This window comes from Lampetra fluviatilis, chromosome 33, assembly GCF_964198595.1.
Source record: "Lampetra fluviatilis chromosome 33, kcLamFluv1.1, whole genome shotgun sequence".
NCBI classification, from domain to species: domain Eukaryota; kingdom Metazoa; phylum Chordata; class Hyperoartia; order Petromyzontiformes; family Petromyzontidae; genus Lampetra; species Lampetra fluviatilis.
Window position 1 is genome coordinate 5,536,944 of NC_136307.1, and position 18,463 is coordinate 5,555,406.

The 18,463-nt window shown below is 49.2% G+C and overlaps 1 protein-coding gene across 1 annotated transcript; it reads right to left on the reverse strand.

Moving 5' to 3' along the window:
- Nucleotides 1-33: 33 nt before the first annotated feature.
- Nucleotides 34-18,234, reverse strand: GSTZ1 (glutathione S-transferase zeta 1). The gene is made up of 9 exons (XM_078871885.1): nt 18,131-18,234; nt 13,901-13,952; nt 11,718-11,779; nt 11,283-11,363; nt 10,566-10,691; nt 10,083-10,161; nt 8,455-8,507; nt 7,941-7,990; nt 34-2,170 (listed from the first exon to the last, which is right to left on the reverse strand). Exons 1-9 carry the CDS (start codon nt 18,149-18,151, stop codon nt 2,041-2,043), a joined length of 654 nt encoding a protein of 217 aa, XP_078728011.1. The 5' UTR covers nt 18,152-18,234; the 3' UTR covers nt 34-2,040.
- Between the last annotated feature and the right edge of the window lie 229 nt (nt 18,235-18,463).

Genomic DNA, 18,463 nt, shown 5'->3' on the forward strand with positions numbered 1-18,463 from the left:
AGGAAATCAGGCACACATCACGATGTCACTTAATCAATGCCGCTCGCTCGATTTATGCACGAAAATACAAACAAAAAGTCCAGTTTCACATGCGAAGGTCACTTTAAAGGGTTTACGATAAAGACAATGAAAGGTTCGATTAGTATGGTAGCGAAAGCTTCCTTTTCTACCCGTTAAGCTATTAGTCGAAATCGTCCCCTATAAGTCACCAACCGTGCTACCTCCACCATTACCAAAGTCTCCAAAACAATAAGTGACGATCAAGTTAGCTGCCATCCGTCTTGATAAGGGTCGACTGAATACGCGTTGCTTACTGGCTGGCTAGCTCAGTGGTATTTATGGATGTCGCAACATCACTTATTGACTCTAGCTCTCTGGCCTATGCGTTATGCACAACGGCCACTTCCATAAATGTCACCCGTTATGGATATACGTTTCCTTCTAAGGCAGCGTTATTGACAACGAAAGGGATTAGCCCACTAATAGATGGATGGCTCATTTGCCGATTGCTATTAAATCAATGCACTCGATTGGTTGTGAGCTCACGGATTTCTAGAGATTAGGTTCCTTGGCAGCTATGGCACAGGTAACAGACATCACCATTGCTGGTTCAGCTAAGGCTACTTTGTAATAGTGTTTTCCACAGCAATGCTAATCATTGTCTTAACTATTTTATAGTTTTGCGTTAAACACGGACCCATATCGAACAGGGAGGGTCCCCTATAGACATCTCACAGTTCACCAGCATCGGTTGAAGCAAGACCGACCCGCCGATGAAACACTGAACATCAAAACTAATCCAGTTTGTGTTGAACCAATGCGGTTGAAATTATACACAGCCAGACTGATACGCCACTGATGGAATGTGTAGAAGTTTTCTACGTGGAGGGGCGGATAGGAGGAGGTGTAATGCCTGCATCTTTATTTTGTTCCTCATCGCTTGAACTGAGTGTGGCTCACACCACACAGCGGTTGTGCGTCGCGGCTCCGTGGATGGTGGAACCGCACAGACGCGCGCACGTAACGGCCGCCGTTCGCCACCCAGGTGGCGGTGACATCACCCGGGGGGGCTCTTGCGCCAGCACTTTTGAGGCTTGGCGATAAAGCATCGAAGGCTCGCCTGGCAAGGCCACAGAACCCCAGATGTTCTGGGTTACTGTGGCGCGGTGTGGACAATGGATCATTGAGGGAAAGTCTGACGTTGGTCAGCAGATGACGCCCCCAGTGGAGCGCTCACATTCACCACGGCGGAAAACGAGGGCCCTGGTGGTCCAGATGCACGGTGGGTGGTGACCCCTCCACCGTGAATCTAATTTACAAAAAATACCACAAAATGCACACACATGCACATCGACAAATGACAAGAGATCCCCTAGCGCCTACACAGGGCATTGAACCAAGTGCTGTTTTGGAACATCTATTAAGACTGGTACGGCGCATGAAGGGGTGGCGTGGCGGGACGCATATTCGGCCGCCTTTGTTTCCCAAATGCTGATGTTTGCACACACCAGGTACTAATTTAACGCCGAGTCGACCTAGGTGAGGCGCAGGACCGTTTCTTATATCAATCTCCACTGACATTACCCGTGGCCAGAAATGCACTAACCACTGCTCCCTATACACAGCTACACATGCATATTACTCACGCACGTGAACATACCAGTGGCCCGTACGTCCCAACCAAAACCTTGACTTCTTTTGGCCGTGTCTATTTCCTATCTGGTGCACCTCATAAAGTAGATTGCAACTTGTAATGCGCCGCACAGTCGTCACTCTCAAAGGGAGAACGACTCGGAGACGCGAGCAACCACGGACAAGCCATGAGAGGCAGCTGTGCGGGTGAGCTGGTGCCAACGATTGCCAAAGTTCTGTGGTCCTCTACATATGAAGATTTTTTTTGTCAGCCAATTAATGAGCGTTTTACTCGGTGGCTATTGGTCTTGGGGCTTGTGAATATCACTATGGGGTCATTCTCGTCGCTGGCGAACGCTACGGCGGTGTCCATCTCATCGCCGGTGGAATCTCCCGGTGGCGCCGGCTTCACGGCTGGCGCAGCTCGGGGGGAGTGTCGGGCTGGCGGGCGGCGTGGGCGACGCGGAAGGCCTCCAGCTGCTCCAGCGCTCCGTGCACTCTCCGCAACGTGGGGAACGCCGCCAGGTCCACCTTGAACCTGCACCGGCGGCGGTCGTGACACGCGCGCGCACACACACCACCTGTTATAGGAATGTGGAGTTTCCAGCAAAGGCTTGGAAATAAGTGCTGCGTGCGGGTGACTTGTTTGAGCGTGGAAACACCTTTCAGATTATTATTTTTGGGGGGCTTTTCAGCCAAATTTAATTCAGATCGTGCGCCACGAGCGTTAAAAGTCGCGAGGTGGGAACGTCGCGAGGCCAAGTGTCAATTCGGAGCCCTCGTCACACCGTGGTGGAAAACGCTGATTAAACTATGTCTGTGATGTCTTCCTGCGGCTTTTTATCTAAACACCAAGGATGCTGCACGCTCCCACGCACCCTGCTCTAGAAAAAACGCTCAAACCATTGAAAACGAGACTAATATTTTGTTTTAATCAAAATCAGTACGTGGTCCCAGGAGATTACGTCACACATATTTAGAAATTCACTTGTAGAATTGTCTTCATCCACACCAGGGGAAAGTGAGTTTGACGTACGTCAATGAAACCAAATTTTTTAATCTCAAGAGTTGGATTTGAGAGTCTTTAGTGTCCATCTCACAGCAGAATATTTGTGAAAACCTCCACAGCACTAATTATTAATCAGTCTCAAATCTAACAAGTTATTATGGGCCCAAATGAATTTTACTTTGACGTGCATTTATATTTTACTTTTACACTCTTTTGGGTGGTAACTAGTCTCACAGTATTTTGAAGGGGGAGGGGGGATTTATTGTATTCAATGATTTTTAATCTTGTAATCACGTGCCTACGAATATACAGACCTGCTTGCTTCTGGAAGTTGTCAATTGAGACCTGCGTTGTGAATTGGACACCGAATACACAGACGACCGCGATTGGGTGACTCGTGAATAAGAGACTCGAGTCAATTCTAGTGATGTTGTAAGAGAGGAGTAAAAGGGTGCAACATATTTGAATGTGGGGCCCTGAAATAATACAGCCCCAAGTTGCATCATGGGACCTCCTTTGCCAGTACCAAAATATACTAATAGGGTTTTTCCCCTTTTTTCTGGCAACAAAACTGACACCTTTTTGCAAGGAATCATGCTTACATTAACCACAATACTTGCAGTCAAATGCAAATAGATAACAATACTCTGATAATTTATGCATTGTCCTTGAAACTGATTGGTCCACACCAGAGACAGCTTTCTTTATCATCTGGTCGAACACCATATGAGACTAGGCTCTAAAGAAAGCTGTCTGGTGTGGACCAATCAGTTCCAAGGACAATGCATAAATTATCAGAGTATTGTTTTTTGTTTGCATTTGACTGCAAGTATTGTGGTTAATGTAAGCATGATTCCTTGCAAAAGGTGTCAGTTTTGTTGCCAGAAAAAAGGGGAAAAACCCTATTAGTACAGCCCCAAGTTGTTTATTAATTTCACTCATTCATAGGGCAAAGGTCAGCCGTGAGTTCTTTAAGTCACGTGCTAAACGTCTCAACGTATACGACACTCGTCGTCAGTGCAAACCAAGGAAACTTGCCTTCCATGGAGTTTTGATGCTAAAGTTGATAGAAATCAGAGATCCCAGTTACTCGTAACAATTAAAGATTATGCAGGAATTAAAGCGATCAATCCCTGCGGTGGAAACATTATCACTGAATGTAGCAAACGGTTTAATATTATAGTCGTAATAATATTGTTTTGTCTTGGAAAATTCCATCCAGGATAGTTTACATTTTTACTATACATGTTGAACATCGGATATTTATTTTGTTATCTTAATTTCCAGTTGGTTTTGGTCTGCACTGATTTAATAAGGTATTGTAACATTTCATATGCTTACATTTACGCAGAAGGTATCCCTTGCAAAAGCAAACAAAAACCACCAAGGGACCAGAAGTCTCACTTGGCTCCCACCAGGTTATAAATAAAAGAAGTCCGTTGAATAACGGAGAGTTGGTCAGAGGCACTACGAGCCCAGATTTCTTCTTGGGGCTAGTAGTGCACAAGAGCGTAATGGAACGCGCGCGTGTGTAAGCGTGTGTTGGCCCTGCAGGAGAACAGGACCCCCCCACCCCACCCCATGCTTGTGTATTCCTGCACCCATGCTTGTGTTGCGATCGAAACGTCGTGGCTTTTTCTTTTTTTCTTTTTGTTTTTCAGGCTACAGTCTACATTATAGACTGCCAATACACTCACCCAGCTTAATAACCATTGCTACAGTCTACATGATAGACTACCAGTACACTCACCCAGCTTAATAACCAGGCTACAGTCTACATTATAGACTACCAGTACACTCACCCAGCTTAATAACCAGGCTACAGTCTACATTATAGACTGCCAGTACACTCCCCCAGCTTAATAACCAGGCTACAGTCTACATTCTAGACTGCCAGTACACTCACCCAGCTTAAGAACCAGGCTACAGTCTACATTATAGACTACCAGTACACTGACCAAACTTAATAACCAGGCTACAGTCTACATTATAGACTGCCAGTACACTCACTCCGATTAAGAACCAGGCTACAGTATTATTATTTGTATTAACTTTTTGTATTCTAAGTGACTTTACCGAAAGAACCAAATAATGTGTGTGTGTGTGTATTGGTAATGTGTGTGTTTATATCGCTGCATGTGTGTATGTATCACTGCATGTGTCCGTGTGTATTGCTGTGCGTGCAGTCGTGTGCACGTACCGTCACATGTAAGTGTGTGCGCGTGTTTAGCCGCGCGCGTGCGTGCGTGTGCGTGTGCGTGCGTGCGCGTGTGTGCGTGTGTATTGCAGCTACTTGTCAGCTGGACGCAGACAAGGGCTGCACAAACACTTCCAATACACGAGCCGCCACCATCGACCGCACCCACCACCACCACCCGCCGAGGCGACGCTTATTTAGAGAGCTTAGCGACGGCGGTGTGAAAGAGCCTCCAATTTCTACACCACCACCATCACCACCACGACCCAATGACTTTAGTGGGAGGGGGGGAGGGGGGGGAGGGGGGAAGGGGGGAGGCTGAACACCCTACCCTGCTGAAAGCTCAGAGCCCATTCTAAATCTTACACTCAAGTCAAAAAAGGGGAGAGCCTTTCTTGATATACATAGGGGTTGAGAGCTAAAAACAGATATATATACACTGTGATTTCAAAAACTGGACTTCTGTGAAAAAGAGTTCGACAGCTCATCGGATTCGTCCAGTATAAATAGTCTGACTCCGATTCTAAAACCAAAGGTTTGATGCAACAGACGACATAGTTACTCATTCTGTTGACAAATTCAACAACCATTCGAAGTGTATTCTTAGGTTTTTTCGGTAAAGTCACGTAGGTAAAAAATTTAAATTAATAAAAGTAAAATGCCTCCGAAACGTCGTGATTTTTATTTATTTATTTCCATTTTACTTTTATTAATTTAAATTTTTTACCTACGTGACTTTACCGAAAAAAACTAAGAATATGAATCCTTGCAGTCACGAAAGCTTCAAATCTAGACATTCGAAGTGTGCTTATTATTCACCGTTTTGCACCCCACCTCATTTCTTGCACGCCCCCAGAACCCCTGGACCAAGGTCACGCACGCTACAGGCATGTTGGTTGCACTGCTGCTACCACCACCACTGCTGCCACCACCGCTACCACCACCACTGTCGCCACTGCCGCTGCCAGCACCACTTCTGCCACCACTGCTACCACCACCACTGCCGCAACCGCCGCTACCACCACACCTGCCGCCACCGTCGCTATCACCACCACTGTTGCCACCACCGCTATCACCACCACTGCCGCCACCACCGCTGCCACCACCGCTGCCACCACCACTGCTGCCACCACCGCTACCACCACCGCTGCGCCACCCTCGCCGCCAGTTCTCCGAGTCGCTTCGATCGTCCCCCGCAAGTTTAACGAGCGCAAACCCGACAATTGGTTCGATGGTGTGGCTACATTTTTTGTTTTTACTGCCGCCCGGAGAATGCTGTCTTTAAACGGACAGTGGATGTCACGGTTCGCGCAAAGCTCGCCATTGTGGGTCACCTTTGTCGTTGGCCAGGTCTCAAAGATGTGTTTCTGTCTGCGCTTGGGAGTCTAGATGTGTTTACATTTTGTGTTGGTATTGTGCGTGTAGTTTGACCCTTGAAACAGCAGAGACTCTTGATCACAGATAGCTATGAACCTGCTCAGAGAGAAAAGTTTCTCTCCATCTGTGTGTATATAAGAGGGCGCCCCCCCCCAACCCGCAACACTAGGATGCTAAGGCCTAGGGGAAAACTTCCCAGGGGGTCCCGAGATCTCAGGAGGTCCAGCCTGTCTGCTTTTAATTAAAATAACAAGTGGCCGTCATTAAAAAAAAACCCAAAGTCTGTCTCCGACAAAAGATTGCGTGGCCTTGTTAAGATGGGATTTGCCGTTCCGTAAAATCTTAACCCTACTTAACCTCTGCACGGCGCCGTTTTACCGCAAACCTTCCGGGATATGGTACTAGATCACCTATTAATAAACGTTCCGTTATTGAACCACACGGCCGTACGTGCTCCAAAGTTCGTTTTGTCCACAAAATTTGTGATGAATGCATTCGTCAAAAGTTGTTTTGGATTCCAGTCGTCGATGATGACTATGATCGGACGGAGATCATCATCAAGAGCGATGATGACGACAACGGTGATGACTGCCCACCCAAGACGCGACCGGCTGCGATGAGGAAGACTAAGACCGAAAACGATAATTGGCTGTATATGTATAAAAAATATTTCCCGAGTTCACCGATTGGCTAACCTGATAATATTCGGAGGTGGGGACGGGAAGGGAATTGCACGCCCTTCACACCAACATTTAAAAACGGAGGGTGAACAAAATGCTTCACTGCGTTAGTCGACAAAGCCTAAGAGAACAACTAGATCAAATTCACAGGCTAAGACGTGACTAAAATTCCGCAGGTTGTCGTCGACTAGACTGACTAAATGTTTAAATGCTGACGACATTGACACTGGTAGCGAGCAAATGAATTTCTCCCCTGGGACACCACGAGAGGGGGAAGTAAAAAATATAATGTATGGAAAAAACCTAAACGTGTAAATTGACGGCATGCTGGAATGGAAGCCCCCAAAAGAGACAGAGATGAGTAGCAGGAAGAAAGGAGGACCGCCGAGCAGGAAGGGGAGGATGAGGGGGTGATGACAAGATGGTGAGAGGGTGATGACGAGAGGATGATGGTGAGATGGTGATGGTGAGAGGGGAGGGCAGAGAGGGAGGGAGATTGAAGGAAGGAGTGAGCAGAAGTGAGCTGCACAGAGCGGCGTGTTGTTACAGGGGGTGGGGGAGAGGGGAGGGGCATTCAGAGTGGGGTGGGCCCCACAAGCGTCGCGTTATTTACGGAAGGCTTGAGCTGATTTAAATGTATTGATTACTTTACGTGCAAGGGGAATGCTTGGGCAGCCACAGTTAAGGGGGTTGGTGGACTATGCAGAGATCTGTAAAACTCTAAAACCCACTGGGGGCTGCGAGGGGGCCAGGAGATGACAGTCGAGCAAGTGGGTTCAGGAACATTTCTGTATGGCGACTGTTATTTCCTCACCTGCCCGAGTACTCTGGTTTCTTGTCGCAGCCCAAATACTCATTAAAAAGGAATTGTCTACATAACCCAATGGAGTACCCTCCTTAAAAAGCTTCTTAAAAAAAAATACTAAGTAACGCTTTCCTTGCAGATAAAGAATTGATAAGATGACCAGTGCAAGGCACGTTTGCTACATTTCGAGTCGAGCAAAATTGTTTTCCGGTGTGAGAGCGCGAGAGCGCGACCTCTTACCTGGTGGCGTTGTACACCTGTGGCACGAGGCACAGGTCAGCCATGGTCACCTGAAAAACAGGCGCGGACACGTGGCGTCGGCTGCGATGCTGTGACACGGCCATTATGAGCACCCCCCCCCCCAATGACCCACCCGAACGCTTCCGGGGAAGCCAACAAAATAACCTTGAAACTTACACTTGCCAAACTCTAAACGTGGCGCGCACGTCACATGGCCGCAAAATGACCACCGCTGACTCCCAGTAAACGTGGAAACGCTGAACCAACACGAAAAATAAGAATAGGTTTTATCGTTTCTGGAAAAAAAAACTGGTGTTAAGATGTTCAAACACCAAATAGATACTTTTTGCAAGGCATTAAGTCTGCATTAACCACACGTATTTGTGGCAAAACTTGCAAACAAACATGCTCAACCACGTGCCAATGTTGAGCGAACGTTGGCACGTGGTTGAAACCGCCGAACCAACGTTGACCCACCGTTGGGCCAACGTTCCACGTTTACTGGGGCCCTCACCTCGTCTCCGACGCAGTACTTGCCGGCCGTCTTCTGCAACATCTGCTCCACGGCTGCACTCCCAGGAAGAGCAGGACAGCGGCACAGAGGGCACGGATGGCACGCGTGTGCGCGTTACCGCGTTAGCGTCCGCGCACCATCGGTCCGCATCGCGCAGGCACATGCCACACGGCTCGCAGCGTCGCGAACAAACGCTCCATTTGCCCAACGCGCATTTCCCGTTTTCGTTTCGCTTTCATCGTTTCCATTTTGTAACGACTGTTTGAATGTTTGTTTTGTTTGTGCAGTTTACGTACGTATGTTGAACTTAAATTTCGATTTAAAGCTTTCGTGACTGCAGGGATTCATCTTCTTGGTTCTTTCGGTAAAGTCACGTAGAAGGGAAGTAATAAAATAATAAAAATAAGCAGCCGTCCTCAGGTAAAGAATGAGGACGGCTGCTTGCGTTGTGGCCGAAACGTCGTGAGAATTATTTTATTATGTTTTATTTCTATTATTTTATTACTTCCCTTCTACGTGACTTTACCAAAAGAACCAAGAAGATGTTGAACTTATTTCGCACCATACGTAGCCAACCTTCCTAATCGGAGGTACGGAAGGACAGCAAACTAAACACAAAAAGCAGTTCTAAAGATAATAGTTTTTAATCTAGATCTAAGATGCATAGCTCCCAGTGGCTATCTAATATTGGAAGAGCGTTCCAGATGGCCACAGAAGGGCATCTGAAAGCGCACGATGCGGTAACCGTCTTTGTTCGACGGCTAGCCAATGCGACTCCACTGTACGGTATCTTGAGATGAGCTTATTTCGAGATTGCTTTCTAAATTGTTCTGCTACCAAGGGGCGGCGTGGTGGTTTCGTGCCCTGTGCTATGAACCTCATCTTAGCTTAAAATCATTTATATAGTCCCTTATACAAGGCGCTTTACACAGAATTAACAATAGTACATATGAATGGAATGGTGGAGATGAGGTGAATGAAATAGATGAGAGGAAGTAATGTGAAAATCTGTGATGCGTGAAATCGGTGAAAGCGAAATTGGTGACCGTAAGTGATGATGAATGGATTGAATGAATGGGGTATGAGTGAAAGCCACATGAGAATATGAAGAGGGAAAAGTAACGGTGGCAAATATGAGGTGGAGACTAAGGGGTCGTGGTGCGAGCTAGGGAAAATAAAGCAGAAACTCGTGAGCGAAGCTGACTGTTTAATGTGGAGGGGAAGTTTGTTCCAGTGAATGGGAGCGAGAAGAGCAAAAGAGCGAAAGTGCGGATTGAGTGCAAGGCGGAAGAGGAACAGAGAGAGACGGCAAAGATTGTGAACGTACAGGGCGAGAAGGCACGTTGAAGGATATTAGCGTGGCAAGATATGGTGGGGCAAGACCACGAAGGGATTTGTAGACCAGGCAACCTGCTTTTGATTCCGGGCCACGGCTACTGCCATTGGCGAGCGATATCTGAACCTGCACTGTCCCCCCCCAATCACTTCACCAACCTGCACTGACCAGTGTGGTGGTGATACACGGCGGTCAAGTAATTCCCATGACCCGCACGACATGGGGAGGCCTTCAACCAGCAGTGGATTGACAAAGGGTTATAGATTATCGATAAAAAATATATATATGATACCCTGGAAACCCTTGGTGATGAAGTTCTGGGCCCACTCCTCCTTCCTCGCCTCCCCCAAGTACTTCAGCACGGTCAGGTTCTGTGATGGGAGTGGGGAGAGGATGCAAGGACATAGGTACGCTGGAGTCAAGATCAGCGTCATCTCTATCGTCCTCAATTTTCGTTATGAATTCCTCTGAAGTCTGCAACAGGTCTCAGGAGCGGCAAACAAAAACAATATTTTGTACGTCTCACCAACTATAATGAACAAGTGGAAATGGTGAGCAATGGTTTGGGTTTAGCGATGTCATCGGCAGCGTTGGGTGTGGCTTGCAGTGGGTTTCCCACCTTCGAAAGGTGGAGGTGTGGGGACGGCTGCTTATTTTGAAAAGACTCGAGTAACGGACCACAAAAAAAACTGTCGGTTTACCATTTTCTGTTGCTTAATCCATTGCATCGACCGCCCATCCTGTCTCTAACCACACGTGACGGGGGGAGCGTCACCTGTAGCGGCTGGATGCCGGTGACAATGGTTTCCGAGATCATGCGGACGAGGGCTCGCTTCCCTGGCTCCTTGGGTAGGAGGGCAGGGCCTTCCCGCGTCTCCTCCAGGTACTCGATTATCGCCAGCTAGCGGGGGACGGAAGGAGACAAAGGTTGGGTCACGACAATGACGGTGGCGACAAAACTTTGAACGAGACACGAACGACAAAGCGCGCCTCTATCGGGACCGCCGTGTGCTTGTGTTCTGACAGCACTTCCCCCAACAGTCTGTTTAAAATAATATTTTGGAAAATCTTTGTCTTTTAGTGCATATGTATATTATTGTGTTCATGTGTCATTGCGTGTGTGCGTGCGTGTGTGCATGCGTACATGTTTGCGTGTACGTGCGTACATGTGCACGTTAATTTGTGTGTGCACGTGTGTGTGGATAGCGGCTTCTCTTTGGCCGAATAGAGGGGGATAAAAGGGCGCGGCATGGGCTAGAGAGGAGATAGACTGATACATTACAGAAGGATGTGGAGCTGATTGAACTTGCCGATGACCCGTACCAGCCGTGTCAAGATCGGCCTCTGCGGAGGAGGTTCTTTAAGGATGCCACTGGGCAGTTGGAGGCAGTCGCCCTCCAACAGCAACGGTGGGCAGATGAGCGACACTCACAACGAGCGGGGCAGCTGTTGCTGTATCTGTGTGCATGTGCTTTAGCATGCGTGCCAGTACCGACTGCGAGAGAATTATTCCATCGATGTCGAGCGCCGGAATCTGTCCCATCGGGTTCTTTTTACGGAAATCATCTGTCAGCTGCATTCTCACACACACACACATATATAGATTAATTAACACATTTAGCAATTACAAGACCGCCGGGGCAAGGGCTGTTAGCGAGCGCCCATTAATACCGGAACGGCACGAGAGGATGTGATGTGGCCAGGACAGCGCCTGGTCCCATTTGTCTCCCCAGTGCTGATGTTTTACATGCCGAACCAGCTACTCATTTATGGCTAAGGCACCTCCCAATGCAGCCATAAGCCAGTGGTCGAAATTCCTCGTTCCTACACTCTTGACTTCTCACAAAGTGGTACCGAGTTTGACGTCCTCAGAAGGATGATGGGTTGAGCCGAACGGGGTGTAACCTCTACACCTGCCATCGCTCACCTGCTCGCCCTTGAGAAGGTTGACAGGAATCTGGTCATACTCGATGCCTTTGTACGCCAGGGCTGCAACACACATTACAAACAAATACTGTAAACACGAGGTGGCTGGGTGGCTTAGGGATCCAATACAACTGAAATCTGCGGTCCAAATCCTGCGTGTGGAACTTGGAGTGTTATCCCCTGGTACTTGACACCAGAGAGATCCTCGGTTCGAATGCGGTGGGCAGTGTTGAGTGTTGTTACCCCCATGGCACCCGGTATCGACATCCAGGGTTCTAATCCAGTGGAGCATGGAGTGCTGCCTCCTAGTATGTGCAATGGGTTTTTTAAAATAAAATAAAAAGTGTTCCAGTTATCTCCCACACGAATTAAAACTCTCAATAATGGGATCGTCTAACTTTTCACACGAAACAGGACCACCTTGAAAAAGAGTCTTGAGACCAAGCGAGGAATTCCCGGATACAATAAACTGCATTATTATCATATTTTAACTAAGAGGGAAGTTAATAATGAAAATTCAATCAACAACAGCAGCAGCAGCAGGTCTGAACACAATCACAATGTAGGTGTAAATCCCGAACATTAATCCAGCATGTGAAGACGTTTTGGTTTGGTGAAAAACCAGTTTTGAGGAATGTGGAACGTTACTCGGGTTAGGGGCAGGCCTTCCAAACCTCCAATCCCCGTGGCCTTTCCAGGTCATTCGTTCAAATTTAGAAATAAAAAAAATGTAAAGTTTAAAGTGGCGCGAGACCTGCCGTCACTTGCTCGGAGGGAGTTCTTTGAGGGCCTCTCTGGAGGGTATTTTAGCCTACTCGTTCACGTTGGACAGAGACACGGATAAGGTGGCAAGTACCCACACTTTTTACCCCAGCAAACAAAGCTTCCAGTTGAGAAATCTTGCACCGTTGTGTTTTTTTATTTTTTTTAATTGCCGTGCTGCCATGTGTAGTCTAACCGGCGACCTCGGGGTTATAAGTCCAGTGTGCCGACCACTCCGCCGACGGCAGCATTCGCGTTTGCCAATCTAAACAAAGGGCGCTTAGGACTCCGTAATTGGTAACATTCTCGAAAATGATAAAATAATGGTGCCATGGAATTGATCAGCGTTCACAGTTGGCACACCGTATCGTGTGTCACGCTGCCCGGAATAGGCGCTCTCGAAATGCACGTGTCCGCGTGGTTTCTACTGGTACTGTAGCAAATTACTCTTCTCTTACGCACCGTCAACATTCGACATATGTTGTGTGCACGTATACACACCATGGTCGTCAACACATGGCTCAGGAGACACACGTGTCCTGTATACCCATGTGGAACACACCCGACACGTGTTCGCGGTTCAGTGCAGTAGAATGCTGTTGAAAATACGTGGGAGCTAAATTGACTGATACACAAAATGTACCTCTGTTTTGCACTGAATTGTGTGGAGTGTACACGTTGGCGTGCACGTGGATAAGTGTGCACGTGTGCACTGGGTAAGTGTGCACGTGGCCGAGTGTGCATGTGTGTGTGCACTGGGTAAGTGTGCACGTGGGTAAAGTGTGCACGTGGGTAAAGTGTGCACGTGGGTAAAGTGTGCACGTGGGTAAGTGTGCACGTGACCGAGTGTGCATGTGTGTGTGGACTGGGTAAGTGTGCACGTGGGTAAAGTGTGCACGTGGGTAAAGTGTGCACGTGGGTAAGTGTGCACGTGACCGAGTGTGCACGTAGGTGCATGTTAACTTGCACACGTTAGCGCTTGTACAGGTGCGTGAGCTCGCGGGCTCACGTGTACACATGCTTGGGTGTATGTTCACACACACACACACGTGTTGTACACAATGGTGGTGTACACACACGTGATTTAATCGCGCGCACGTGCGCCCTATCACGTTCACATAGGGGGGGGGGAGGGGGGGGGGCGTGTAGACGTTTAGCCCACGTGCACGCCAGCCCACGTGCGGTTAGCACAATTGGCTACGTACGGCGCGAATGAAGTTCAATATACACACGTACAATCGAACACTGCTCGCCGCGCTAACCACTGCGCCACCGCTCCCCACTCCCACACGTGTGTAGCACTTGTGGCACACACGTGTGGTGTGTAACACACGTGTGGTGTGCGTGTGTGCCTTGGCACGCGTGCTGCTGCTGATGCTGCTGTTGTTGTTGTTGACGGGTCACCGCCCCCCGTGAACTCACCAATCCGGACGCGCCAAGCGCACGAACTCCTGAAGTAGGAGTAGAGCACGGGCTGCAGACACGGATCGCAAACTCATGAACATCACCACACTCACATCACCACACTCACATCACCACACTCACATCACCACACTCACATCACCACACTCACTCACATCACATCACCACACTCACTCACATCACATCACCACACTCACTCACTCACATCATCACACTCACTCACTCACATCACCACACTCACTCACATCACCACACTCACACGTACACCACCACACTCACTCACATCACCACACTCACTCACATCACCACACTCACTCACTCACATCACCACACTCACTCACATCACCACACTCACTCACATCACCACACTCACTCACTCACATCATCACACTCACTCACATCACCACACTCACTCACATCACCACACTCACTCACATCACCACACTCACTCACATCACCACACTCACTCACTCACATCACCACACTCACTCACTCACATCACCACACTCACTCACTCACATCACCACACTCACTCACTCACATCACCACACTCACTCACTCACATCACCACACTCACTCACTCACATCACCACACTCACTCACATCACCACACTCACTCACTCACATCACCACACTCACTCACTCACATCACCACACTCACTCACATCACCACACTCACTCACTCACATCACCACACTCACTCACATCACCACACTCACTCACATCACCACACTCACTCACATCACCACACTCACTCACTCACATCACCACACTCACTCACTCACATCACCACACTCACTCACTCACATCACCACACTCACTCACTCACATCACCACACTCACTCACTCACATCACCACACTCACTCACATCACCACACTCACTCACTCACATCACCACACTCACTCACATCACCACACTCACTCACTCACATCATCACACTCACTCACATCATCACACTCACTCACATCACCACACTCACTCACATCACCACACTCACTCACATCACCACACTCACTCACTCACATCACCACACTCACTCACTCACATCACCACACTCACTCACTCACATCACCACACTCACTCACTCACATCACCACACTCACTCACTCACATCACCACACTCACTCACTCACATCACCACACTCACTCACATCACCACACTCACTCACTCACATCACCACACTCACTCACTCACATCACCACACTCACTCACATCACCACACTCACTCACTCACATCACCACACTCAACCACTCACATCACCACACTCACGCACATCACCACACTCACTCACATCACCACACTCACTCACTCACATCACCACACTCACTCACTCACATCACCACACTCACTCACTCACATCACCACACTCACTCACTCACATCACCACACTCACTCACTCACATCACCACACTCACTCACATCACCACACTCACTCACTCACATCACCACACTCACTCACTCACATCACCACACTCACTCACATCACCACACTCACTCACTCACATCACCACACTCACTCACATCACCACACTCACTCACATCACCACACTCACTCACGCACATCACCACACTCACTCACATCACCACACTCACTCACATCACCACACTCACTCACATCACCACACTCACTCACTCACATCACCACACTCACTCACATCACCACACTCACTCACATCACCACACTCACTCACATCACCACACTCACACACATCACCACACTCACTCACTCACATCACCACACTCACACACATCACCACACTCACATCACCACACTCACTCACATCACCACACTCACACACATCACCACACTCACTCACTCACATCACCACACTCACTCACATCACCACACTCACTCACATCACCACACTCACTCACTCACATCACCACACTCACTCACTCACATCACCACACTCACTCACATCACCACACTCACTCACTCACATCACCACACTCACTCACTCACATCACCACACTCACTCACATCACCACACTCACTCACATTACCACACTCACTCACATCACCACACTCACTCACTCACATCACCACACTCACTCACATCACCACACTCACTCACATCACCACACTCACTCACTCACATCACCACACTCACGCACATCACCACACTCACTCACTCACATCACCACACTCACTCACATCACCACACTCACTCACTCACATCACCACACTCACTCACATCACCACACTCACTCACATCACCACACTCACTACCACACTCACACACATCACCACACTCACTCACTCACATCACCACACTCACACACATCACCACACTCACATCACCACACTCAGCTCACATCACCACACTCACACACAATCACCACACTCACTCACTCACATCACCACACTCACTCACATCAACCACACTCACTCACATCACCACACTCACTCACTCACATCACCACACTCACTCACTCACATCACCACACTCACTCACATCACCACACTCACTCACTCACATCACCACACTCACTCACTCATCACCACACTCACTCACATCACCACACTCACTCACATCACCACACTCACTCACATCACCACACTCACTCACTCACATCACCACACTCACTCACATCACCACACTCACTCACATCACCACACTCACTCACTCACATCACCACACTCACTCACATCACCACACTCACTCACATCACCACACACTCACTCACATCACCACACTCACACACATCACCACACTCACTCACTCACATCACCACACTCACACACATCACCACACTCACATCACCACACTCACTCACATCACCACACTCACACACATCACCACACTCACTCACTCACATCACCACACTCACACACATCACCACACTCACTCACATCACACACCACACTCACTCACATCACCACACTCACTCACATCACCACACTCACTCACTCACATCACCACACTCACTCACATCACCACACTCACACACCATCACCACTCACTCACTCACTCACATCACCACACTCACACACATCACCACACTCACATCACCACACTCACTCACATCACCACACTCACACACATCACCACACTCACTCACTCACATCACCACACTCACTCACATCACCACACTCACTCACATCACCACACTCACTCACTCACATCACCACACTCACTCACTCACATCACCACACTCACTCACTCACATCACCACACTCACTCACTCACATCACCACACTCACTCACATCACCACACTCACTCACATCACCACACTCACTCACATCACCACACTCACTCACATCACCACACTCACTCACTCACATCACCACACTCACTCACATCACCACACTCACTCACATCACCACACTCACTCACATCACCACACTCACTCACTCACATCACCACACTCACTCACATCACCACACTCACTCACATCACCACACTCACTCACATCACCACACTCACACACATCACCACACTCACTCACTCACATCACCACACTCACACACATCACCACACTCACATCACCACACTCACTCACATCACCACACTCACTCACATCACCACACTCACACACATCACCACACTCACTCACTCACATCACCACACTCACACACATCACCACACTCACTCACATCACCACACTCACTCACATCACCACACTCACTCACATCACCACACTCACTCACTCACATCACCACACTCACTCACATCACCACACTCACTCACATCACCACACTCACTCACTCACATCACCACACTCACGCACATCACCACACTCACACGTACACGCGTGCACACACACAAAGACCCCACCCCCGTGCAGCCTGAACAGACTGTTGGGGCAAGTGCTGTGAGCGAGCAGCACCTATGAAGGCCGGCACTGTGGCACACGAGGGGAGGGGGGGGTCAGCAATCACGCCCGGCTACCTTTGTCTTGTGTGCACACACACACACACGTGCACACGTACACACACGTGCACACACGAGCACACACACACATACGTACACACACGTGCGCACAACGGAACGGTCAGATTCACCTGCAACAACCACAGCCATCACCACCGTCATCATCAGCAAATCCACAGCTTCACAAAACACGGCGCAACGGTCATCACCAAACACCGCCAAACACCACAACCACCATCAAAACCAAAGAGCACCACCAAACACCACCAAACACCACCACCAAACACCACCATCGTCGTCGTCGTCTCCGCCGTGAGTGCTGGGTGGGCGTGGGGAGTCGGCCGCCTTACCTTGAGGGTGGAGGCCGCCATGGCGCAGGGAGGCAGGGAGCGTGCCGAGTCGGGGCGCAGAGAGACGCCGCGGGGCTGTGGGGACGGCGAGAGGCGCTAGGGGGCGGTGCGGGACCAGGGGAGGGAGGAGAGAGGCGGTGAGGAGGGTGGAGAGGGAGGGTGGAGTGGGAGGGTGGAGAGGGAGGGTGGAGTGGGAGGGTGGAGAGGGAGGGTGGAGTGGGAGGGTGGAGAGGGAGGGTGGAGTGGGAGGGTGGAGAGGGAGGGTGGAGTGGGAGGGTGGAGAGGGAGGGTGGAGTGGGAGGGTGGAGTGGGAGGGTGGAGAGGGAGGGTGGA

Excerpts from the sequence above, each read along its gene's own strand:
- GSTZ1 (XM_078871885.1), bottom strand. The coding sequence starts at position 18,151 with ATGGCGGCCTCCACCCTCAAG. Across the intron at positions 11,364-11,717 it reads ACCTTCTCAAGGGCGAGCAG|CTGACAGATGATTTCCGTAA; the intron begins GTGAGCGATGGC and ends GTGAGAATGCAG. Across the intron at positions 2,171-7,940 it reads CAGGTGTACAACGCCACCAG|GTTCAAGGTGGACCTGGCGG; the intron begins GTAAGAGGTCGC and ends CCGCCGGTGCAG.